Source organism: Palaemon carinicauda, chromosome 31 (assembly GCF_036898095.1).
Source record: "Palaemon carinicauda isolate YSFRI2023 chromosome 31, ASM3689809v2, whole genome shotgun sequence".
In the NCBI taxonomy this organism is placed as follows: Eukaryota; Metazoa; Arthropoda; class Malacostraca; order Decapoda; family Palaemonidae; genus Palaemon; species Palaemon carinicauda.
In genome coordinates, this window is record NC_090755.1 from 4,258,028 (window position 1) to 4,284,586 (window position 26,559).

Genomic DNA, 26,559 nt, shown 5'->3' on the forward strand with positions numbered 1-26,559 from the left:
CACCTGACAGCACTGAGATTACCTAACAATTCTTCACCAAAGGGGTTAACTACTGCACTTTAATTGTTCAGTGGCTACTTTCCTCTTGGTAAGGGTAGAAGAGACTCTTTAGTTATGGTAAGCAGCTCTTCTAGGAGAAGGACACTCCAAAATCAAACCATTGTTCTCTAGTCTTGGGTAGTGCCATAGCCTCTGTACCATGGTATTCCACTGTCTTTGGTTAGAGTTATTTTGCTTGAGGGTACACTCAGGCACACTATTCTATCTAATTTCTCTTCCTCTTTTTTTGTTAAGATGTTTATATTTTATATAGTAACTATTCATGTTATTGTTCTTGAAATATTTATTTTTTCCTTGTTTCCTTTCCTCACTTGGCTATTTTCCCTGTTGGAGCCCCTGGGCCTATAGGATTCTACTTTTCCAACTAGGGTTGTAGCTTGGCAATTAATAATAATAATAGCTAAGATGAAAATAAAAGATGTTAAGGATTATAAAACTAGTTTTTTTGAAGCAAGACAATTGGGAATAAGTGCTGACCAGCAAATTATTAAGTGTATAAAGAATAAACTGTTAAATACATTTAATGTAAATATTATTGGATATGAGAATCATGATAAAAATATTTTCACATCAGTATATTTCTAACTTAAAAACATATTTAGAAAAATAATAAAATTATAATTTTTATATTATAATAGATATTATAATGTATATACAAAAATGTAAAATATAATTTGAAAAGGAATATTACCTAATAAAAAAAGTTATGCATTGCCCGAAGAGCTCAGCTACACATGGGCTTGGACTGGATCTGAATTTTTGTAAATATTATCAATGTAATTTATTTTCTCTCCAATAAAATTTATTATTATTATTATTATTATTATTATTATTATTATTATTATTATTATTATTATTATTATTATTATTTTTATAAAGCATTGGGTATTCATCTCTCTCACACATACACACACACACACACACAGGCTGCAGTCAATGGGAGTGCGCCTTACTAATTCTTATTTACTTTTCGGCCAATCAGCGGCTTCAGCCAATCAGAGGCGCTCTAGCATCCCGCCTAGGGTCCCGCGCGCCGCTTTTCATTCTTTTCTTCTGCACACGCGGAGCTTGGAACCAGTTGTTTGGTAGTAACCTCGTGTTTTTTCTTTTATTTACCCTTTATCCCAGTTGATTATGGATAACCAACAGTGGGCGGATAGCCAAGGGCCTTCGGGAGGACGTAGACGCTCATGTAATGAGGAAATTTTGATTCATAGCTCTTCAAAAAGGAAACGAAATAGTGGCGAAACTTGTGTTTCTTCGACCACCATGAAACAGGTAGGTGCTCGCCATGTTCGACATACTTGTGAAGATTGTCGTTTCACGAGATTTCTCTGCATATTTTAAATGTTCATAGTGAGTTTCGAGGAATGGGTGACTTCGACTTGCAGAATGGTTTACTTATTTACTTTAAAGGCTGCTTTTTCGGTCCAGTACAGCAGGGGTACCCTACTCTCTAGAGGACCTCCACTGTCATTTTTTTTTCATGTTCGTTCGAAAGCATTCAACATATTATTATTATTATTATTAAATGCTAAGCTACAGCCATAGCTGGAAAAACAGGATGCCATAAGCCTAGAGGCCCCAACAGGGAAATAGTTTGGTAAATTTGTATTGAATTACAGGGTGTGATTTCCGCACTGAAAATATATGATTTCCTATAGTAAATAACGTGACTTAACTGAATTTGACCTGCATTTCAACCGGAATCAAACAGATCAACCAACCCGGCTAACTTTAAGTTGACGAATTGGTTGATGTTATTACGGACGAAATGAAGGTGAAAACCGGTTAAATAGGGAAACTAGTCCAGAGAAAGTATTTAAGGGAAACAGAGGAGTGAAAAGGAAATAACAAAAGAAAAGAAATAAAAACAATATAGGAAGGTAAAATGGAATGAATGATAAATAATATTGAATGGGTGTATAAAATTAGATGATTTTACCGTGAATGAACTGGATAGGGAAACTAGACCATAGCAAGTGTTTATTTGAAACCGGGGAGAGAAAAGGAAATAACCAAACAAATAAACCCAATATAGGAAGATAAGATGGAATGTATGCTAATTAATATTGAATGGGCATATAAAATGAGGGTTGCCAGTCACTACGGCCCTCAACCAGGACGGCCCCAGTCACTTCGGCCTCTGACCCTAGTCTCTACGGCCCCAACATGAGTCACTACGGTACCCACCCCTAGTCACTTCAGCCAACTCAGACCAACCACTCTAGTCACTTGGGCCGTCATTAGAGTATTTTTTAATGAAAATTGGTATTCATTGGTGATCTTGCATTAATATATATATATATATATAAATAAATATATATATATATACATAAATAAATTTATATATATATATATATATATATATATATATATATATATATATATATATATATATATATATATTAATATTATTTTTACATTATAAGGTTAAACAGTAAAACATGTTGATAGAAAGAAAAATATATTTCATTAAAAAAATAGCAATACAACCAGAATTTATGGTTCATACAACCTGAACAAATTGTAGTCGCGCTACACAAATAAGGGAATCTGATATACAGTATACATATATTTAGATTTAAATCTTAAATCTAATATATGGTATGTTTAAAACTTAAGTTATAATATATAAAACAGCATTTATTTGGAAGGTCCATTTGTACATAACTTAGAACATACTTTTAAGAGGTGATTGGAGGTAATTTCGTGGTCTTCATACCGTTTCCATAAGGCAAATATTTTGCCTTTGCACTGTTCTAAACTGACGGCGCTGGCGACGTGTGTATTTACCATCCTTGACAAGACGGACCTCTACAGTTACATTGTTGGCTTCTTTGTACAATAATGGTACTAAAACATAAAATGGAATATGAGAGCTGCCTGCCATACCATTCAACTTTCTATGGTATCCCTCTACGTCATTGTTGGTTCTGATACTCTGGCCGAATACAGTCCAGTCACTTGGCGCCCAGAATCCACTGATCCTAGTTTCTTTAATATGATCCATTAAGTTTTTAAGTGGTCCAGGAGGCACTCTTAACTCAAGCTGTTCAAATGTTGTTTTTATGTGTTCCTCAGGGAGGAATGGAAGTGCCATAAGCTGCCTTATAAAATCGTTAGTTGGGCGATGATTCATGTATGGTGCAGCCAGTCCTATTTCTTGGATTTTTCTCCAAAGGGCTTGATTCCAATGAAATGAGCATCCTTGCAATTTTATCATTGGGAGTAATGTCCTAACAGTCGATCATACAGAAATTTCAAAATCTAAAACCAATTTCCTCTCTCTCTCTCTCTCTCTCTCTCTCTCTCTCGAGAGAGAGAGAGAGAGAGAGAGAGGTAGAGGTACCACTGTAACTCTCTCTCTCTCTCTCTCTCTCTCTCTCTCTCTCGAGAGAGAGAGAGAGAGAGAGAGAGAGGTAGAGGTACCACTGTAAAGGTTTAAAAGTCGCTCATGAATGGCAGAGGCAAGGGACAGTGACATTACCCTAGCAATCAGGACAATGCCCTAGAGACTGACCATACATTATATGATCAGCGCCCAAGCCTCCTCTCCACCCAAGCTAGGACCAGGGAAGGCCAGGCAATGGCTGCTGATGACTCAGCAGATAGACCTATAGGCTGCCCCAAACCCCCAACCTTAGCTCACAAGGATGGTAAGGTTGCAGACGCTAATGGCACTAACGAGTCTGAGCGAGACTCGAACCCCCGACTAGCAAACACCAGGCAGAGACATTACCAATCAGGCCATAGCAACCCGTCTTATATTTTAGTTACCATCTTGGGAGGCCGTATTGCCTGGGGCCGTAGTGACTAGGGTTGACGGTGAGAGAGGCCGTAGTGACTAGGGCTGAAGTGACTGGGGCCGTAGTGACTGGTTCCCTAAAATGAGAAAATAATACGATAATAAAAAGAGTAATTGGGGGAGGAGGGAAAACTTCTGCGCAGGGGAGTGATATTTGCGCAGACCGAAAACTGGTATGCACGAACGTACGTACAAATGGGTGCTAATGTTAGCATGGATGCTAACATTTGACCTACATCAGACGTTGGCAGCACTGGTTACTGTATTTTTTTATGAAATAATCTTTGAAACGGTTCCTCCAAAGTATATCCAGTTATACTGTTTTGTATTTTCCTACGGTTATAATACATACAAGAAGGTAATGTATAGAGAAGATAAGGCTTGTTTTACGACAATATATCGATTCCCCAGTATGTTTTCCCCTCCCAAAACCCCGAGTTCCCACTGGGGGTCCCCCATTATCGGAGGATATAGATGTATATATATTTCTGAAACTATTCATTTGCGACGGGAACGAGTGTTATTTTCGAAGAGAGCGTAATTTTCCTATAAGAAAAAAGTTGATTTCCTAGGTTACATTGCCCTGTAATACACTACAATGAAATCAATAGTTCACATCTCTTAAGCCTTAATATCTTCGATTATTCTGTAGTCTCGCGGAAGCTTATTCTGTAGTCTCGGGGAGGCATATTTAAAGGATCTAGAGCCCACAGTAGAGAGGTTTTAAACCATCTGTAACTATTCTTGTGTCAACACGATTTGTTGGCTGGGAGCTTCTGTAGTTTTTGGGGACAGGCCTTTGACCGGCCGAAAATCGAGTAAAAAAAGTCTTAAATCGGCTCTTTTTTTTTACGGGAATGATCATGGAATGAAATAATATTATTTTCACTAGTTTTGTAATTGCTTGTCCCAACAATCTACATACTAGGACCACTCTGGTCATGGATGTCGGAAACGTGCGAAAAAAAAAGTTCAAAATTTGCTTTTTTGCGGGAATGATCACGGAATGAAATATTAAATTCACTAGTTTTGTAAATGCTTGTCCCAACAATCTACATACTACGACCACTCTGGTCATGGATGTCGGAAATGTGCGAGAAAAATGGACAACTGACCCAAAATTCCCCTCCTAACCTGACCTACAAGCCATGTCCTTACCTTCCTCGTGAACTAACCGGGGGGGCTGACGCCCCCCTGCGACCCCCCAAACACTGTCGCTAACATACAAACCCCACAAACCCAACCTAACCAAACCTAGTAGTTCCCAGGTCACTACCCCTACCCGGGGGCAAGCCTCCGGACCCCCTTCGTAAGTCTCTCTCCTACACAAAAAAAAGCTTTGGGCAGCACTCAAAATTATATCTTATCCACATGGTCATAATAAAAAAGTACTCAGGCTTACCTTAACATTCGATGTCGCAACATCAATTGTACACTTCTCACATGGACCCCTAAAATCCTCTAAGAGGCCTTCTCGAAATAAATAATGAAAGAATTCGGGGTAACTCGAGTAAAATCACGTAGGTGTATATACCTTAGTCTTAATCAAATCAATTTGAGTGATAAACTCAACAATATCGCTCAAAGAGTAACTGTATGAAACACGTCTACCCATTACGGCGGTTAGAGTTAGAAAGGGTCGACTCCAGGTCAATCTCGGGTCATGTGGGGGCGGGATTAAAAATTTGAAATCATGCGGCCAACGAAAGGTTTAGTTCGGTTGCTATGTTTGACACTGGCTTTATCTACCGAAATATCTTGAACTAGCCTAACCTTTGATTGTATATAAAACAAAATAGTATTCTGCATAATTTTAGGACGTGTCCCAACGAAATAACAATCTTAACCCTGGATAGGTACATTACTCGGACACCCCTTTAAGGGTATACTCGGTCGCGAGCGACCCCGACTCCAAAAAAAATTCAGGAAAAATTTAGTTATGCATCAATCTGTATTGTTTGACTTGCTAAAAATACTTCAAAGAATGCTTAAAACTACTGAAAATATAAATGATACCCATCTACAAATAACTATTTATTGGAAATATATTAAAAATTTAAGTATACAAAAAAAAGACGACGTAAATATTCACAAAAAATAGAAATATACATATACACATAAATCCCTTTAGGGACACCTTCTTAGATGGCAAAGCAACAGCGTGTAATTGCTGGAAATGAGTTGGACCCATAGAAGTCAAGATCTGAAATGAGAAAAAAAGGGTAACTTTTTTTGGCCAAAAAAATTTGTCCAAATTTCATGAATTTTTTTGAGTACCCAAATGAAATAGGAAGAGGCTAATTTTCTTATAGAATAAACTCATATTATCCTAGAACAGAAATACATAATAAAATGTGCACTAAGATGTAATTTACTGTTATATCAGGGGCGAAATCTAAAGGTCATTTTTTGACGGCCTAGTTTCACAATGTAAATTTATTATGAAAATTATTGTATCTCCTATAAAATATGATATTTATGCATTAAAATATACCTAAATATCACGAATTCTATACAGAACAAGAATATATAGAGATATGCCAACTTACCTTTCGGGTATGTCAACAAAATGGCCGCAGACCGCAACAACTCTTACAGCCCAATCTACCACTTGAAATGAGAATGGGTATGTAAATTTCAAGGTGTTATTTATTTATCTAATTATTAGTGGATTGGAATAAAACTGATATGATGGCTTTCTGGATGTTTGACAATTATTTTTATCATATAAAATTTAAATTCTTTGAAATAAATTTTAGATAAAACATGGGTGATATCTATTTTGTAAAGATTAAAATTTCCGTATTTATACAAACAAGTAGTAAAAAAAAAGTTTCATGATTTAACCTAGCTATAACTATCAGGTACAGTTTAGATACAAGACAGTTTGAAGCTATAGACAAACAGGCTTCCTGTTCCTCAAACAAGTGGTGTTTGTCATGTGGTCAGTCTTAGGTGGGCAGCTATGACAGTGAGTCCTTTCAGGAAGCTTGATGTGACCAACACAAAATTGATACCATACTTACAGCAAGAGAAAATAGAATTAGTAACTAATAAAAGTAAAAGGATATCAAATAGCAAATCGGTAGCCAATCAAAGTAAAATAAAATCAAAATAGGAAACTGCTGACCGATAAAAAGTAGAATAATATCAAATTATTATATATACATAAACTATGATCTATAATAATAATAATAATAATAAAACACTATATAAATTAATTTCAAGTACCTAATACACATAAGAAAAATATTGACAAATACGAAGGAGAAATTATCAGAGAAATAAATATCAAACACATGAGGTTGCAAGCTCCATATTATCATCAACATCTCTTTTTAATTCCATTAGAAGTGTGTTGATGACATCCATGCCAAGGGAATACTGCCTGCTGGCCATTATTGAAGATAAATTCAAAATAAATAGAAAGAAATCAGAAATTTGCAAAAAAAAAAATTCAGAAATTAGCATTTGAGGGAAAATGGACCTCATGGCAATATATGGCATCTAAGCCAAGACCAATGTCATGCAAGTGGTAGACACACCATGCACCCACACTTTCCAACTATAAAGAACCAAACAAGTATCAACACTGTTCGACAATTTATAATTATGTAATAACTTTGCTGTTTGATCACTTACCCCTATAAAGGTATTTTAGGGTCGAGGTCGACCCCTTGGGAGGTAAAAAAACGGGGAAGGAGGGAAGTTAGACGAAAATCAGTCCTAAAGCAGACAATGGCATGTAGACTAGTCACCCCTTGCAGGTCGATCACTTCCATATTCGAGACAGCTGATGATTTATGGGGAAAAAACAGGTTTTGAACATGCTGTAGGTGTCGTGTACGACCCAGCATGCTTCAGTGATATTTTTTAGAGCAAGAACTAATACGTTAAAACTAAATATTGTAAATAGACACAATGGAGGGAATGTAAACTGTAATTTTTGTGAAAATGAGGAGGAAGATTTGATACATTTTTTGTTATTTTGCCAGGAATATAGAAAAGAAAGGAATAAAGTAATTGAGCTACAACAACCATACGAGGAAGACCCAAAGAAAATAGTAGGATTATTTTTATTTAGTGAAACAAATATAGAAAAGAAAAAAGAAGTATTAAACATAATGTGGAAGAAAAGACAAAACAGTACAAGAAGATAAGCGTTAGAGGCGCCGTTGTAAAGGCTATGCCTCGCCCCGGAACCTGAACCTGAACCTGTCCAGGGTTAACAAGAGGTTAAAAATGAAGATTGTTGGAATTAGCGAAAACATAAGTCTGAACATCGATAACTGTTCAAGCTTGCGCCACCAGCTGATAGGCGAACCGAGCGCCGCCAAACGGGTGTTATTATAGTCAGGCCGGAAACAATGCTTGCGGGAAATTTTACGATAGAGTGTTGGCCGTGGCTTCAGCGGACGACGCATTATAACGACCTTTTCCTAACCTAACAATTCATGATAATTATCATAGCAGTATCAAATATCACTATAAATGACGTGTCCCTAAAAACTACAAACTTAACGAGGAGATAAATATGTAGATTGACGGGACAGTATTGAATTGTAAAAACGAACGTTTCTTAGACTGGGATGACACGGGTTCTATCTATCGGGAAAGTTGGAAACTAAGCAGGAGCTACCCGTGACTTGCGTTCGGACCGTGCTGAACTTAGAAAATATTGCCGTGGTAAAGGTAAATTATGATATTCAAAATGATAAAATATGATAAAATAACATTATAATATGGTATGTTGGATCATTGTAAAGAACATCTTCCCCATAATGAAAAACGATTTGGCTAGTAATAAGAAAGATATCCCCCTGTCCCCAAAAACTACAGATAGCCCGTTGGCTGCACAACATGTAGCAATTCTCTTAGATATTTTGGACTCTCGGTTCTGATAATTTGGTGGGTTATTTTACATATTTTAAATTTAATTCTCGCTTTCATCGGTAGCCAGTGTAAATCAATTATAGGGGTGATCCTTTCCCCAAGTACTTAATCTGATCCAACTCTTCATCCAACATGCCATTCAACCTCGCACCACCTTCCCTTCCCGTACATCTCATAATCTTACTCTTACCCACATTAACTTTCAACTTCCTTCTTTCACACACCCTTCCAAATTGTCCCTAATCGGCCAAGCTTCTCTTCCTCTTCTGCAACCAGTACAGTATCATCCGCAAACAACAACTGATTTACCTCCCATTCATGGTCATTCTCGTCTACCAGTTGCAATCCTCATCCAAGCACTCGAGCATTCACCTCTCTCACCACTCCATCAACATAAAAGTTAAACAACCACAGCGACATCACACATCCCTGTCTCGGCCCCACTCTCACCAGAAACCAATCGCTCACTTCATTTCTTATCCTAACACATGTTTTAACCTTTGTAGAAACTTTTCACTGCTTGCAACAACCTTCCACCAACTCCATATAACCTCATCACATTCCACATTGCTTCCCTATCGTCTCGATCATACGCTTTCTCCAGATCCATAAACGCAACATACACCTCCTTACCTTATGCTAAATATTTCTCGCATATCTGCCTAACTGGTAAAGTGTAATATTACAGTGGATGGAGTTACAGTAGTCAATCCTGGTAATGACAACTTTATCACAAATTTCTTCGTCCATGTACTTTTTTTATAAATGTGTGTAGAATTTAGTTTGTTGTGACCCTTTGTTAAGATTGTACGTTAGGACACGTCTTGAAATTATGCCGAACACTAATTTGTTACATATACTACCAAATGTTAGGTTAGCCCACTTCTAGTTAAGATGATGTGGTAGATTAAGCACGTGTCAAACAATCCGCCTGAACAAACCTTTCGTCTCCGTGCACTTGTACGCCTATTTTTATTGGTTGCGTGATTTCAAAATCCCCCCCGCCCCCCTCACGACCCGAGATTGACCTGAATGAGGTCGGCCTTTCCAACGCTAACTTCTGTAATGGACAGACGTATTGCCTATAGTTTTTCTTTGATCGATGTAGTTGAATTTATTACTCATATAGATCAGCTTAATGCATTGAGGACAATAAGGTTTTTAGACCTACAGGGCTTTACTCGAGTTACTCCAGCATTTTTTCATTTTTTATTTCGTGAAGGGCTCCTAGGGGATTTTAGGGGTCCCTGCGAAAAGTGTAATGTTGGTGATGTTGCCCATATGCGTGATGGCCGCAATGTGCACACTGGCCAATGCATACAGTGAACCCTCGTTTATCGCGGTAGATAGGTTCCAGACCCGGCCGCGATAGGTGAAAATCCGCAAAGTACTGACACCATATTTACCTATTTATTTAACATGTATATTCAGACTTTTAAAACCTTCCCTTGTATGTAGTACTGTTAACAAACTACCCTTTAATGTACAGAACACTTAATGTATGTACTACAGTACCCTAAACTAAAACAGGCACAAATATTAAAGGCAATTTTATATCATGTGTTTCCTAAACACGCCAAAAAGCACGATAAAAAATGGCAACCAATGTTTTGTTTACGTTTCTCTGATCATAATGAAGAAACAAACGTATTTACTGTACACATCTGTGTATAGGTTAGTTTTTGCATCGATTATATTGATTATTCAGTACAGTATGTTGATTTTGTTATTACCAATATGTATATATATATGGGTTATGAAAAAAATCCGCGATAAGTAGCGAGGGTTCACTGTATTTAATTGGAGGTGTAGGAACCGCAAATGTCGCAAAAAATTCACAATGCGGCAGGGCTCATTCTTCGAGTGCTCATACCTCGAAGAACGTGAGGTCATTCTCCTCACATGTTGTTGGGTTGAATGTTGCTCACATGTTGTTGGGTTGAATGTTGGGATCAAGACAATGTTGCTGCGAAGAGGGAAAAACTTGGTTCTCACACTTGTTGACTGGTATAGCTTTTGCCGAGAAGTGTGCGAACAGGTTTTGATTTTAGACAAGAAAATTGGCGGACCAGAGCATGTAGGGGAAGTGGATGACTCTTTTGGAATATGGATTTTTACAATCCACCTTTTGTTTTACATTGAACCTCTGATGTCAGCAAATAGAAATAATTGAGGATCTACTTTAACCTTTTGATATCCTTCTCATTAACCCTCTCGATCTCATATCCGATCAAAAAATATTTCATACAGTAAGTTTGGCATGAGGAAGTGTAAAGTCAGGCAACGAGTCGAAGGAGCCTGGGTCTTTCGGGGCATTGACCAGGAAACGTGTTAGACCTCTTTCCAAGTGGTTAAGGAACGTAGCGCGCAAATGTTGGTCTCTGCGCTCCAATAACACGTTCTTCCTGGGACCACCATCATTTCCTATTGCTGGAAAGGCTACGCCAAGGTCAAAGACTAATTTTATTCATTTTACTGTTAACCACAGTGTTAACTTTGTTGATCCTAATGACCCGACCATCTTTAGACTGAGCAGACAGTACTACATTGGATCCTTTTCTCTGGTTACGGTTCATTTTCCCATTTGCCTACAAACGCACACCGAATAGTCTGGCATATTATTTACATATTCTTCTCTGTCCTCATACACCTGACAACACTAGTTGTTCCGTAACTGGAATACAGACCACGCTATTTATTAGGGGTTATACTTTCGGCGGAGCTGAAATGACGAGCCATTAAAATTTAGCGAGGGTTAACTACTCACACCGCTAGTTAGCCGGGGTAGGGGGGTTAGCTTGCTACCCCTCCCGTTCACACACCTGTGATTTAGTCACTTTACTTTTTGCTCGGATTGAGAGCGGTTGTTTCCTGTCTCCCTCCTCGCCTATTTTGGACTGCCATTAATTTTTGTCTTTTAACTTACTTTTTCTTATGAACATTCTTAATGTTTATGTATACATATGTGTATTGAAATGTAAGTTTCCTTTTCAGTGTTTGTGCTGTGTGTGTGATACATATACGACAACGACACTTGCGTAGTAGCAAGGCCAGTATAGTTCCACTTCGTGGGGAACGACCTCTCCCTCTCTGGTCCATCGGTCTTCCCGTCTGCATATATCCGTTAACTCGACCGCCGCAGGGGAATCGTCATCGCCTGGACCCTCTTCATTCAACTATTGTCTTCGCCTTTTCCTCTTTTCCTACGGGAAACTTGGATTCTGAGCGAAGGTAATGTGGCCTTTCAAAGATTGTCTACGGTCTCTCTCTTCTCGAGGTCGTTTACCTTTACTACAACAGCGTACTATTGGGGAAGTTCCTTTCCCGTGCGCGGGTTAGGTTGCTCTTCCGATTGTTTGTCTCAATTTTTTATTGAAAATCTATTTGTATTTTAACTTTTCAGCTTTCTCCGTGGGGAACACTTCCCTTCGGAGGGTCAGTAGTTCTCACTATTAGTGAATATTCTTAGCTGATTTGAATAATTATAATTCTGTTTTTATTACAGTTACTCCGCTCCCCCCCTTCTCCCGTGTATGTCGACTGGGGAAGGAAGGGAGCAATACTTAATTCTTATTTTATGTTGTTCCCCCGGGGTTCCTCTTCGGAGTTCCTCCCTAGGGAATTTCTGTTAAATAATTATTTAATTTTATTTTCCCAGTTAACTATGCAGTTTATCTTCGTTCGACTAAAGAGTGCCAACGAAGCAGAGCTCTTCTGTTCATGCGTGGGGAATCTGCTGTCACTGCCGTCCCTCAGAGGACGTCGTCATGGGCGTCATCCTTTCTCTTAGAAGTACTCCCGTGACATCAAGGCCAGCACTTCAGATCATCTTGGAACGCTAAAGGAGGTTCGCCTCCAGGGGTTGGACAACTTCCCTTCCGAGGGAAGTTTCCTCTCCAGGTGTGAGGTTGTTTCTCCCTTCAGAGGGAGAACTTCCCATATCTTAATAAATTCATTGCCTCCGACTGCTGTTGCTGCCCTTCGGCCAGACTTCTCTCCCCCCCTTGCTGAGTTTCTCTTCCTTCAGGGGTGGAGCACGGTCTTGGCAAGTCTCTTCTACGAAGTGTTCACCTCTCTCGTTCGCGAGAGAGGCCACTCATACAGACTCCTCTTCGGAGGATCGCTACTGCTAAGGTCGGCTTGCTGATCCACCGGACCTAAGGGGCATCATCATGGGCGTCTTCTAGTCTCTTCTACAAAGTGTTCACCTCTCTCATTCGCGAGAGAGGCCACTCATAGAGACTCCTCTTCGGAGGATCGCTACTGCTAAGGTCAGCTTGCTGATCCACCGGCCCTAAGGGGTGTCATCACGAGTGTCTTCAAGTCTCTTCTACGAAGTATTCACCTCTCGTTCGCGGGAGAGGCCTCTCATAGAGACACCTCTTCGGAGGATCAAGCAGACCTTCCAGCGCAGCCTGATCATCCTGCCAGCTGACCTACCGATCTACCAGCGCAACCTTGTGCTGCAACGTAGTCCTTTGGACTTCGGTCCTGGACTCTAACACGGACCTTTTACGGTCCCCATCGGTGGATGCTCGCCCTTCCAAAGGGCACATCCCAGTTCCTGATCATCCTGCCAGCTGACCTACCGATCTACCAGTGCAACCTTGCACTGCAATGAAGTCCGGTCCTGGACTCTAACGTAGACCTGCTTACGGTCCCCATCGGTGGATGCTCGCCCTTTTTTAAAGGGCACATCCCAGTTCCTGATCGTCCTGCCACTGGTCAACCTACCAGCTGACCCGCTAACCTACTAGCGCGATAGTCTTCCGCGCACGCCAATAGTCTTGTACGCGCGCGGGCGCCGATGGTCTCCCGCGCGCGCGGCGATGATTTTCCCCACGCGCTAGCGCGTGCGCTGACGATCTTCCGCGCGCGGGTGCTGCTCCTCTCCTGCGCGCGCGCCGATGATTTTCCAAGCGCGCAAGCGCCAATGCTCTTGCGCGCGCGTCAATAGTCTTGCACATGCACGTGGCAATAGTTCCGCGCGCACCGCGCCAACTTTCTTCTGCGCGCAGGCGCCAATGGTATTCTCCGCGAACAGTCTATCGTGCACGCGCACCGACGGCCTTACACACGGGCGCGCGCCGATGGCCTTCGCGCGAGTGCGCTCCAATAATCTTGAGTGCGCACCCGCAGCCTTCCGCGCGCTGACGGTCTTCTACGTGCGGACACCGATGGTCTTCCGCACGCACGCGCCAACAGTCTCCACTAGTACCCTCACGCACGCGCCATTGCTCCCACTCTTGCGCAAGCAGTCACACGCTTCGGTGCATTCTAGGGAGAATGCACAAAACTACACCATGCCTTACTTGCGCGCCAACGCTCTTCCTCACTTTCCTGCGCCCTCCTGTGCAGTTACGATCCCGGATCCATGCGCCAACTCTTGCCAAAGAGTCAAGGCTTGCAGATCCAATGCACCAGCTCTTGCCTAAGAACCAGCGCTTGCCTGCTCTCCAGGCAGATATTAAGCACCAGCATCATCCTGTGTGCCATCGCTCCAGACTCACCTACACACTCGCGCAATTGTCAGTAAAAAAAGGAATAAAACTTTTTGGACAGGTCACCATTGCCCCATTCCTCCCCACAAACACATAAACATGGCCACCGGAAAAAGAGGAATAAGGCTCCACAGAAGGATTCAAGATCCCAAAAATTCCATCCTACAAGAGAATTGAAACGGGGAATCCTTGGTCCCTGTCTCTTCTGAAGTTTCTTTTTTCCTTGACAGACCACTTTCAGCAAACAGGAAAGCTTCAACAGAGTGATCTCTAGATCACTGTATCACTGTTTGCTGATGGCTAGTTCATAGTTTACTGATCGCTAGGTCGCCAATTGCTAGCTCAATGCTGATCTTTGACCTCTAGTCCCTCCAATGACTAACGATCTCCAATTGCTAGCATTTCCAATCACCGATTGCAAGTCAATAACCAGTCATCAGCTTGCTGATCACTAGGTCACCGATGGGCAGCTCACCTTTCTTCGAACATTGAACTCAGGTCGCTGATCTCTGACCAGCCCATCTTCAGCTTGGTCATCTCTGACCTAACAGGGGGGACCATAATCAGCTTGCTGATCTCTAACTCACCATCAACTCACAGACCACCGATTCATCGGTTATTTGCTAGCAGTTCGTGACTCGAACTTACTAGTCAACCGCTTCCTGTAGTTCCTAGAAGTAATACAACATACTTCTCGCTACTGGCCGTTTGCCATCACACTAAAGTGATTGGCAAACGTTCGACAGAACCCTCATGAACGGCTTGCCAACAGGGAACTATTTGCGAGCACTCTCCAACTGCACAGTAACCACGATACCCAACGGTTAACCATTGATTAACGTTCGCCAGATTGATTCTATTCTAAGGAACAGCATCAATCCCATCAGGGCGCGGGGTAAGGCTAAGCGTGGCCTTCCTTTTAAAAAAATACTCTCGGAGAAGAATTCTTACACTGGGTATCGCGCCTGATCCTTTACGACACGAGTCAAGACTCCTGCGTCAACAATCTTCCATTCAAAAGGATCGCCTAGGAGCTTTCCCTTTGGGTCGATGTCCACACCATGTTGGAGTTCGAACAAGGGCTAAGACCTCAGGTCTTCATTTGCACACTGGACCTAAAGGACACTTACGCCCAGGTCCAAACCATCCATCTAGGAAGGTTGGAAGATTCAGTCTAGACAAACAAGAAACGCCAGTTCAAGGCACTGTGCTTCGGTCTTTCCACCACACCCATCCTGGTCTCACAGGATCGGCTTCTGTCTGCGCTCTCTCGGGACAGCTGACTGACCTTAGCAGACTCAGTGGCAACCTTGCATTAACACTGGAACTTCTGAAGTCTTTTTTTTTTTTTTTTTTTTTTTTTTTTACCAAGATCCAGTGATCAGGGTAAACCTACGGAAATCTTCCCTACTGTACTTCCCTCCCAGGAGACTGGTGTATCTGGGAATGATTCTAAACACCAATCTCCAAAAACCTTCTCAGAACGAAAAGGACTTCCATTCCAGGGGACTTGAGTCGGAAAAAGAAGAAAGAAGGGACCATAGTACTGCACCACACGACCTCAGCCCTCTGGACAGAGCCCGAAGGTACCTTCACTTAAATCTCTTTAAGAGATGAAGGCCAACTTTCCGGTCCTTCAGCAGCCTCATCGGTTCCTAACAGACCACTCAGTGATGTGATGGACGACACACCTCATAGAGACTCACATCAACAAGCAAGTAGGAACTGGCTTGTAGTCTCTTCCCATCTAATAGTATAAACACTGAGATGGGCCAAAGTCTGTTCGGTACCCATATCAGCCTGCTTCATTCCAGACTGGAAGAACGTGCTCACCAACAATCTGTGCATAGCATCTCGGGTAAGGTATACCGAATGGACTTTGGATCGCCATGTAGCCAACCAAGTCCCGACTTTACGAGTTCCTCCAACTAGGGGGTCTGTTCGCAACGCTCCTGAATCTCAGGCTACCGTTGCTCCCCAGCCCTAGACCCCAAGGCTCTCTGGCAACAAAGGTGGGTATAACAATGACATTTATGTCTCGTCCCTGTTTTATCTGGGGAAGAGCACTCAACAAGGCTAGAACATCGGTCAACCTCTCAAGGACTCTCCTAGCTCCCCTATGGCATTATGCAGAACGGCCTCCAAACCTTTTGCTATGATTGTACGCCTGGAGACTACCCAATACCTCTTTGCGAAAAGGTTGTCTAGATATCTGAGGAATTCCTCAGCATCAGTCTACCAGGCAGTATCACGTCTTGTGTGGTTGGCGTCATGTGAAAGAGTGTCTCCACTCGATTCCAGCAATAGCGGAATCCTCGAGTATATGCAAGAATAAAAGACCTCGTATTCAGTTTCGACAGGTGAAGATGATCACTCAACCTTGATCCTTCACCTTCAAACTGAAAGAAAGGGACACCCTCTCATCGATAGACTTTTCCTAACTCATACGGACTTACAACTTGCCTTTCCCCAGTCGGAATTGAGACCTTCCTCTCAAAACATGGTTCAAATCTCTGATCCCTAAAGGGACCTCCTTGTGTTCCACTTCACCAGGCAACAAATTTTCTCCTGATTTAAGAACACAATGCTCCTACACACTTGGACAGCAACCATACGAGTCAAGGAACTTCATGGTCTCTCTTTCGACATCGCCCATTACTGAGAAGGGCGAAAGACAATGTTCAGTTTCGTCCCTGATTATGTCACCAGACAGTCTTCAGAGGTAACGACAGTCTTCAGAGGTAACGGATCCTACGCAAGTCTCCACTCGGTAACGTACGATCCAGATCATCCGTTACTGTACCCAGGTTAAGGTATGAGACTTTACCTAAAGAAAACGGCAACAGCCTGCCCGGGTCCCTCCTCTTGTCAGCACTGGGAGAGACTAGAGGAGGATCACCGAAACATCATCTCGACATTGACGACTCACAGTGTCACGGACATAACTATGCCCCTGGTTTTTCTTAGCAGATTACTCTGTGATGCAGGTTTTACAAGAAAGGATGTGAATGCTCCAGGTGACTTTCTGCAAGACGTGACCCACAGGAATTTGATACGATCTCTATCGGTCCGGTGGTGGCTGCACAACAGCTGGTTGTATACCTCAAGCTCCTTATTGTACAAGTAGCAGAAGGTTGAGGGCACTGTTACCCGGTTTTAGTCTGCGTGAATGAAAAGATTTGACTGGCTCATTCTTTTCTTCATCCTACCCTCTCGTGGGGAAAGCAGCATCCTGGGTTCTCTGCATAAGCTGATCTCAAACCACTGCAGGTAAACCATGCTCCCTTGTGTACCTAGTATTAAGTTAATATTGTTGCATCCCCATACCCTGGCGAGGTGGTGTTGGGAAGTCTTGGTTACATCAGGTTTTTCCTACATAGACTCTGAATAACTTTACCTAGACAGTCACACTTCTACACGTCTCAACACACAGCTTGCGTAGGCCGCGGACCTTGCGTAGCAAGGTTTAGCGAGGGCAGGGACTAGTTATTTTTGAGTACTAACATAACCAGATAAGGAGTCCCCTGGCAAAGCCAAAAGCCAGATTGGCAGGGACGTCCACCCTTCCTAATGGGTGAGTCACCCCTAATAAATAGCATGGTTTGTATACCAGTTACGGAATAAATGACAAATTCGTAGATAATGTGTATTTTTCCTATCTATACAAACTTGCCCGCCATCCCTATTCCCCTTAGAAGTCCTACCTCCAAGCAAAGTGAATAAATCACAGGTGTGTGAACGGGAGTGGTAGCTTGCCCCCCACCCCTGCTAACTAGCGGTGTGGGTAGTTAACCCTTGCTAAATTTTAATGGCTCGTCATTTCAGCTCCGCCGAAAGTACAACCCCTAATAAATAGCTAAGGTTTGTATAGTTAGGAAAAATACAAATTATCTACGAATTTGGTCATATTACCAAACAATTCACCCAAGGGGTTACTCCATTGTTCTCTAGTCTTGGATAGTGCCATAGCCTCTGTACCATGGTCTTCCACTGCCATGGGTTAGATTTCTCTTGCTTGAGGATACACTCGGGCACACTATTCTATCATTTCTCTTCCTCTTGGTTTGTTAAAGTGTATGTAGTTTATATAGGAGATATGACAAATTCGTAGATAATTTGTATTTTTAAACATCTGACTTAGCCGGTGGATATATATATAGCTTACTTCTCTGACGTCACGGCAGAAAATTCAAAACTTGCGGCAATCGTAGATTGGATAGCTGCGTGTACTACTAGCGCCACCACTCGCCAGGTATCTGGAACCATTCCAGGATTCTTCAGATCTTCCCTGCCGCCATTGCTGGCGACATCATTGGAATATTCTCAACAAAGTAGTACCAGTGAACGCAGACAACACCACAGCGTTGGCCTACATTTCCAAACAAGGCGGGACCCACTCGAAGTCCCTTTACGAGACTGGAAGGGAACTTCTAGTTTGGGCGAAGAAAATGAACATCACCTTACTTGCAAGGTTCTTTCAAGGAGAAAAGAATGTGATGGCAGACACAGCCTCAGCAGAAGAAACCAAATCATTCCTACGGAATGGACGCTGCATCAGGTGGTTTCCAAGAAACTTTGGTGGATTTGGGGTCGTCCGTCCATAGACCTGTTTGCAACCTCTAGAACGAAGAGGCTTCAAATGTACTGCTCTCAAGTACCAGATCTGGAAGCGGTCCACATCGACGCTTTCCTGCTGGACTGGTCTCACCAAGACTTGTACGCATTCCCCCCGTTCAAAGTCCTGTACAAAGTCTTTCAGAAGTTTGTCTCCCGCGAGGGAACCAGATTGACTCTTATTGCGCCTCTATGGCCATCACGAGAATGGTTCACTGAGGTACTTCAATGGATGGTGGACGTACCAAGAAGCCTACCCATGCTGATGGATCTTCTCAGACAACCGCACTTGAAAGGGTTCCATGAAAACCTACAAGCTCTACATCTAACTGCCTTCAGACTATCGAGAAACTCACTAGAGCTAGAGGCTTTTCGAAGGAGGCAGCTAGAGCCATCGCTAGAGCAAGGAGATCCTCTATCTTCAGGGTCTACCAGTCCAAATGGGAGGTTTTTTGAGATTGGTGCAAAATCAACTCAATTTCCCCTTCCAGTACCTCTCTGACCCAAATTGCTGACTTCCTTTTACACCTTAGGAGAAAACGCAAGTTTTCCTCCTCTACCATTAAAGGTTATAGTAGCATGTTAGTGGCCGTTTTCAGGCACAGAAACTTAGACCTCTCTAACAACAAAGACCTTCAAGATCTTCTCAGGTCCTTTGAAACTTCTAAGGAGCATCAACTAGAATCACCAGCTTGGAATCTGGATGTTGTCCTGAAGTTTCTTATGAGTGATAGGTTTGAGTCCTTACACTCAGCCTCTTTTAAAGATCTCACCTTAAAAATGCTCTTAGTAAGTCTGGCAACAGCTAAGAGAGTTAGTGAAGTGCATGCCTTTAGCAAGAATATTGGCTTCATTAATAGTAAGGCTATATGCTCCTTACAACTTGGTTTCCTGGCCAAGAATGAGCGTCCTTCCCATCCATGGCCGAAGTCTTTCGAGATTCCAAACCTCTCGGATGTGGTTGGTGAAGAAATGGAAAAGGTCCTGTGCCCTGTTAGAGCGCTTAAATTTCATCTTGACAGAAGTCAAAAATTACTAGGAAAGTCTGAAGCTCTATGGTGTTCGGTCAAGAAGCCCTCCTTACCGATGTCAAAGAACGCCTTATCTTATTTTATCAGGCTCTTGATTAGAGAGGCTCACACTAACTGTGGTGAGACAGATTTTAAACTTCTGAAAGTGAAGACACACGAAGTCAAAGCTGTGGGAACGGTGGCTTTCAAGCAGAATCGACCCTTACAAAGCATTATGGACACAACCTTTTGGAGGAGTAAGTCTGTGTTCGCTTCACATTATTTAAAACATGTCCAGACTCTTTACGAGGACTGCTACACGTTGGGACCATTCGTAGCAGCGAGTACAGTAGTGGGTGAAAGTTCTAGCACAACATTCCCTAATCCTAATACCTTTTTTCTTCTCTTGAAACTATTATATTTTTGGTTGTTTGTGGAGACTGGTCGACAGTCTTCCGCAATCATTGGTTTTAGCAGGTGGTCAAACTTGTTTCTTGAGAGCGCCCAGAACAAGGGTATTGGTTGAGGTCCTGTCATAGTGAGGTATTTACACCGTTTTGACAGCTCCTAGAGGTCTTTCAGCCTCCTGAGTGGATTTCTGGATTTCATAAGGACTGCTAACTAATGAGGCAAAGAAGTGGTGCGTTGCGAAGAACATCAAGCCATTGAAAGCCTCCATCCCGGAGATAGCTGACTTCTAAGTCTATCTCAGGGACGAGGTAAATATGTTCATCCCACCCATTAAAGGAGTCCGAGCTGCCCTAGGACAAGTCTTCCTCCTGAGGGGCATCGACCTAGGTTCCTCTAGACACATTTCGATGCTCATCAAGAGCTTCGAGCAGTCATTCCCCCCACAAGCGGTTAGAGTGCCCCAGTGGGACGTAGCTAGGGTCCTGAAGATGCTGTCAGAACCTCCCTTCGAACCCCTAAAGGACATCTTAGACAAGGAGCTCACCCTCAAGACAGTTTTTCTGTTAGCACTGGCATCGGCGAAACGGGTAGGGGAGCTTCATGGACTTCCATACGAGGTGTCACACTCGAAGGGCTGGCGTGAAGCTACCTTCAAGTTCGTATCATCCTTCATGGCCAAGACCCAGAACCCAGCAGTCTGGGACCCCAAGTTTGAAGGCTTCTCGGTGCCGGCAATCCTACGTTCAGACAACCCGAAGGACTTGCGGCTGTGCCCTGTCAGAGCAGTACGGAAGTACTTGGAGAGGACAGCCAGGCTTAGACCCGAAATCAAGAGTCTGTTCGTTTCTTCAGGATTAGTGAAGAAACCAGTTTCCTAAAACACGATCTCCTTCTGGCTACGGCAAGTGATCATGAGAGCCTACAGTAGTGCAAGGATTCCTATTCTGGGTAAGCCTAGACCCCACGACATCAGAGGTCTGAGTACTTCCTTGGCCTTTGAGAAGAACATGGCAGTCGGCCAAATCCTGCCGGCGGGTACTTGGTCCAATCAGTCAACCTTCACAGCTCACTACTTGAAGGAATGCTCAAGGAGGTCCTTGGACGGATTCTCTCTCGGTCCCAGCATTTCAGCACTTCAAAAGACTTAAAAGGTGTAGCCCCAGGGTAACCACGGGCAGTAAGTCCAAGAGACACAGGTTCCTTCCTTACCCCCCCCCCCTGTTCCCTTATTACCCTCCCTGAAATGACACTAAATCCTTTAACTACCAGGGCATACATCGTCAGTGAATGGATGCGTCTCCGAGGATTTTTACAGAGGTGAGTTACTTTGACACTAAGATAGTTTTTTGGGTAGTTTTCCCTATTTCTCGTGTTTTCTCTTGGAGGGTCAGCAGAACCTAGCCTCCTATCTAGGTTCCCCCCTTTTCTCTCCTCATCACGGTCTCTGGGTCCTGTGGTACACTCCCACCTCCTAAGGTATAAGTCTCCTAAGAAAGTAGTTCAAGGTAAGTACTTCGTGTTGGAACGAATCACAAATTTTAAGAAATTTGTATTTTTCCTAACAGTTCTTACCTCTAACTACTTTGGGGTTATGGCCTGCCCATCCTACCCCGAGTGCCTCACAGGACTTAATAGAAACCTATCTGACAAAACTTACTGGAGATCGAGACCTGAGCAAGCACGCTCTCTGACCCCGGGTCGTCTCTGGGCGCGTATCACTCCGCCAGAGAATGCCCTGCATAGAAAACAGGAGTAGGGTAAACTACACAAAATTCTGGTCGGATGGAAAGAGATCCCAGATACTCCTAAGAAAGTAGTTCGTGGTAAGTACTGTTAGGAAAAATACAAATTACTTAAAATTTGTGATTTTTCTCAACTATACCTACGTAAGTCTTTTTAAGAGTCACTCCCTGCCTTAACCCTAAGTGAATGTGTAAGTGGGTACTCAGTGTACTGGGTGGGGGGGAGGTTGCCTTTCCTACTACCTGCCAGTAACTACCGACACGTGATTTTAAACGGCCAAAGTTTCTCCTAGGCTAAAAGCATACTCCTTTTGAATGACTTGGGTTTGTATCGTTAGGAAAAATACAAATTACTTTTAAAATTTGGTGTTTTGCACATGTAAAAGATCTACAGTACTATAATAACAGTACTAAAATGGAATGTGAATACTGATTCATTAACGGTATTTTTTTCTCACAGGACCAAAGTGTTGAACAAAAGTTTGATGCAGATTCAACCATGGACTCAGGATGCATCAAGAAAGAAGAACTTGATTTATCCTCTATACCAGCTTGGTCAGAGGAGGAAATCAAAGAAGAAGCATTTAGTATCATAAAACAGGAACCAATTGAGCAACATCAGGATTTGTCTTGGACAGAAGAAGAGGAAAAGCCAGTCTCTTCCAAATTGAATTTTCCAGAAGCGCGAGTTGTACCAGAAAGATTTGGAAATATTGAGGTTCTAAGTAAGTATGGAAACCTTTCCTTTTTATTTATTATAAGTAGATTTACTCTGCACTTTAAAGGTACAGTACAGACAACCTTCTTACCTGCCGATTCCCAAAGCACTTACTGGATTATCCACTGTTGAACTATTGATACCTTTATGAAAACATATACATTGAAAATTCACTCAACTGAATCTGCTAAACTGGAGGAGGCTCCTGTATGGTTATTTGTTCCAACGTGGCATACAATCCCTGGTCCTTTGATTAAAGATAGCGTTTCAGCGGGAGCTGTAATCGCCCGTTAAAATTTTATTAGCAAATGGTTATCCAGTTGGATAGTGGGTGGGCAAAGAGCCGCTGTCGTTGACTGATGTATAAGACAACGCTCCTTACATCAAACTACATATCTCTTTCTTTTCAAGAACTGAATGATTGATTGCAATGGAGTGGAAGCAATATGATGATGTTTGCCAGGGGAAAGGGGGACTGTGCAACCGTATTAGGGTTCGAAACTGGCTGTTGATCTTCACTCCCTTGTACCCCTGTGGGGGGGGGGGGGGGCGTTATTACTGTTCACAGTCTTCCCCGGATTCCAAATGTAGGTCATGGCCTCCGGTGCAGTGGCAGGCACGTGCCCTGAACTACTCCTAAAAATTTTAGACTGTCCAGTGCCCTCCCCTACCCCATAATCCATATTTGACGTGTTGTCCATAAGAGGTTAAAAGCGGTTCCTGGGGTGAAATAGGAATGACAATATTTTCTGTTAAGATCATAATGGATGTGAAATCAAGTCTCACAACATTTCTGTGATTTTTAGCATCAATTCAGTCTTGGGAAATGCATTTTTTTCATAATCGGTAAGATTTGACCTTTGATTACATTGATTACATAACTGATTATTCACAATATTTTATGGTAGAACAATCACAAACCTACAAGAATATATAAAGTTTATTTAAATTGGTCAATCTAAACTAAAGTTATGGAGCTTGAAAGTTCCCTATCTCGAAAGCTCAGATTTGGCGCGTCGTTCGGAAGGGGTTAAAAAACGGTGTGTGGGACATAGTGGGAATGAGAATATATCCTGTTGACATCCTTTATTTTATTGCCAGGACCCAGGGCTACCAGAAAATACCCATCAAGTATAGTTTTGGGGAGTTGCATGTGGACCCCTTGTAGCCCACTGACTACTCTTCGCCACTCTGGAAGAGCTAACTAAGGGGATCTCTCGAGAGAGAATCCAGCCGGCAGGTCTCTTTCTCGGCGGCCGAAATCCTTAACCAGGAAATTGCCATAAAGTATGCGATGCAGGCTACTTTGTGGTTGGATATCTGGTTATGAACTTTGGTAATCCTAGTACGAATCAAGGATTTCTCCAAGGAGGCGTACCAGGAAGGCAATGGAGACCTTCCTACTCTCAGGCAGGTGCACGATTGAGTTTCTTGCCCTCCAAGTTTCGAAATTGTTGGCAAACACCATCTTGAAACGTTGAGTTGCGGTGTCTGAGAGATTCCACCAGCGGGTCCCCAACGTCGAGATAACTAGGCTCAGACATTCCTCTCTAGAGGGAGCCCACCTTTTTGAGCCTAGGGATGTGGAACTTGCTGCTGAGAGGTGGAGGAAGTCTCATCAGGACTCCCTCTTCCATAGGGCTTTGACATCCAAGCCCTATGAACCTCCAGCACTTCAGCAGTCCCGTCCAACCAAGACCACAACTACGAAATCAGCAGTGGTGTCTAACAAGCCCTTTCCTGTCATGTACAAGAAAGTCAAGAAGTCCTCCACGGGAGGGAATTATCCTAGAGGGAGCAGCCGAGGCCGCAAACGCTAGGATAGGCACTCCACCTGCTTCTCCACCAGTGGGGGGGATGCCTACAAAGTTGCTCGGACAGGTGGAAGCAATTCGGGGCCGATCCCTGGACAATATCCAAGTTAATATATATATATATCTAAAGTAGGAAGATGTGATGTAGTTCTAAGGGAAAAGTATGGGAAATATGTCTGGGTAATAAGCAAAGCTCTACCTCCAGTTTGTTTCTTCATTATGATCAGAGATAAACGTAAACAAAACATTGGTTGCCATTTTTTATCGTGCTTTTTAGCGTGTTTAGGAAACGCATGATATAAAATCGCCTTTAATATTTGTGCCTGTTTTAGTTTAGGGTACTGTAGTACATGCATTAAGTGTTCTGTACATTAAAGGGTAGTTTGTTAACAGTACTACAGTACGTACAAGGGAAGGTTTTAAAAGTCTGAATATACATGTTGAATAAATAGGTAAATATGGTGTCACTACTTCGCGGATTTTCACCTATCGCGGCCGCTTCTGGAACCTATCTACCGCGATAAACGAGGGTTCACTGTATACAGGTAAATACGGACTTACTGTACAAAATACTGGAGAAAATTGTTGAAAAATATGTACCGAAAAAAAGCAATAAACAAAAGACGTGCATACCAAGAGACAGAAGGATCTTATTTCAGAAAATTAGAAAGTGGAAGAAAAATCTTGCAAAAGCAAAAATGTGTGGAAAATGATGGAAATAAAATGTAAGATAGAAAATGCAGAACAAAAGATTATAAAGTCGAAAGAAAATGAAAAAGGGACTTAGAAGAAAGAACACTTCAAATTATAAAAAAAAAAACCCCAAAGTACTTTACTCCTATGCAAAAAAGATAAATAAAGGGAGAATAGAAATAGGCCCTCTAAGAATTGAAGGACGGCTAACGAATGAAAAAAAAGGAAATATGCAACATATTAGAAGAAAAATATAAGAGTGAGTTCACGCCAAGAATTGCGAATGAGAATAATGAAACAGAAATGAGAGAAGAAAATGTTGAATATGTAACGGATATAGATATTAATGAAGCAGATATTGTCAAGGCTATAAATGAAATTAAAAATGGATTGGCAGCCGGACCAGATGGAGTTCCAGCGATTTTGTTAAAAAAAACTGCAAACACTATCGCGAAGCCGCTTGCAATACTGCTAAGACAAAGTGTAGATATGAGCGAGATATATGTTAAACATAAATTAGCTTATATAACCCCTATCTTCAAAAGTGGATCAAGACTAGAGGCAAGCAATTATAGACCTGTTAGTCTAACATCACATATTATGAAAGTGTATGAGAGGGTAATAAAAAAGAAAATAATGGATCATTTGGTTAAAAATAATTTGTTTAATATAGGTCAACACGGTTTTGTGCCTGGAAAAAGTACACAAACCCAACTGGTAGCACACTATGAAAACATATACAGTGAACCCTCGCTACTTCGCGGTTCGACCATCGCGGATTCACCACTTCGCGGATTTTTTCCATAACCCATATATATACAGTATATATATATATATATATATGTATGCATGTATTTATGTATATATGTAGGTATGTATATGTGTATACATATAATATATATATATATATATACACACACACATATATATATATATATATATCTATATATCTAAAGTAGGAAGATGTGATGTAGTTCTAAGGGAAAAGTATGGGAAATATGTCTGGGTAATAAGCAAAGCTCTACCTCCAGTTTGTTTCTACATTATGATCAGAGATAAATGTAAACAAAACATTGGTTGCCATTTTTTATCGTGCTTTTTAGCATGTTTAGGAAATGCATGATATAAAATCACCTTTACTATTTGTGCCTGTTTTAGTTTAGGGTACTGTAGTACATGCATTAAATGTTCTGTACATTAAAGGGTAGTTTGTTAACAGTACTACGTACAAGGGAAGGTTTTAAAAGTCTGAATATACATGTTGAATAAATAGGTAAATATGGTGTCACTACTTC

At 41.9% G+C, this 26,559-nt stretch overlaps 1 protein-coding gene across 1 annotated transcript in view; it reads left to right on the forward strand.

The window, feature by feature from the left end:
* The first annotated feature begins 1,084 nt into the window (after positions 1-1,084).
* LOC137624236 (uncharacterized) overlaps positions 1,085-26,559 on the forward strand; it is an 82,486-nt gene continuing 57,011 nt past the window's right edge. Inside the window, exons 1-2 of the mRNA XM_068354745.1 lie at positions 1,085-1,338; positions 22,500-22,764. Coding sequence (XP_068210846.1) covers positions 1,195-1,338; positions 22,500-22,764 — 409 coding nt within the window. The 5' untranslated portion in view covers positions 1,085-1,194. The remainder of the gene's footprint in view (positions 1,339-22,499; positions 22,765-26,559) is intronic.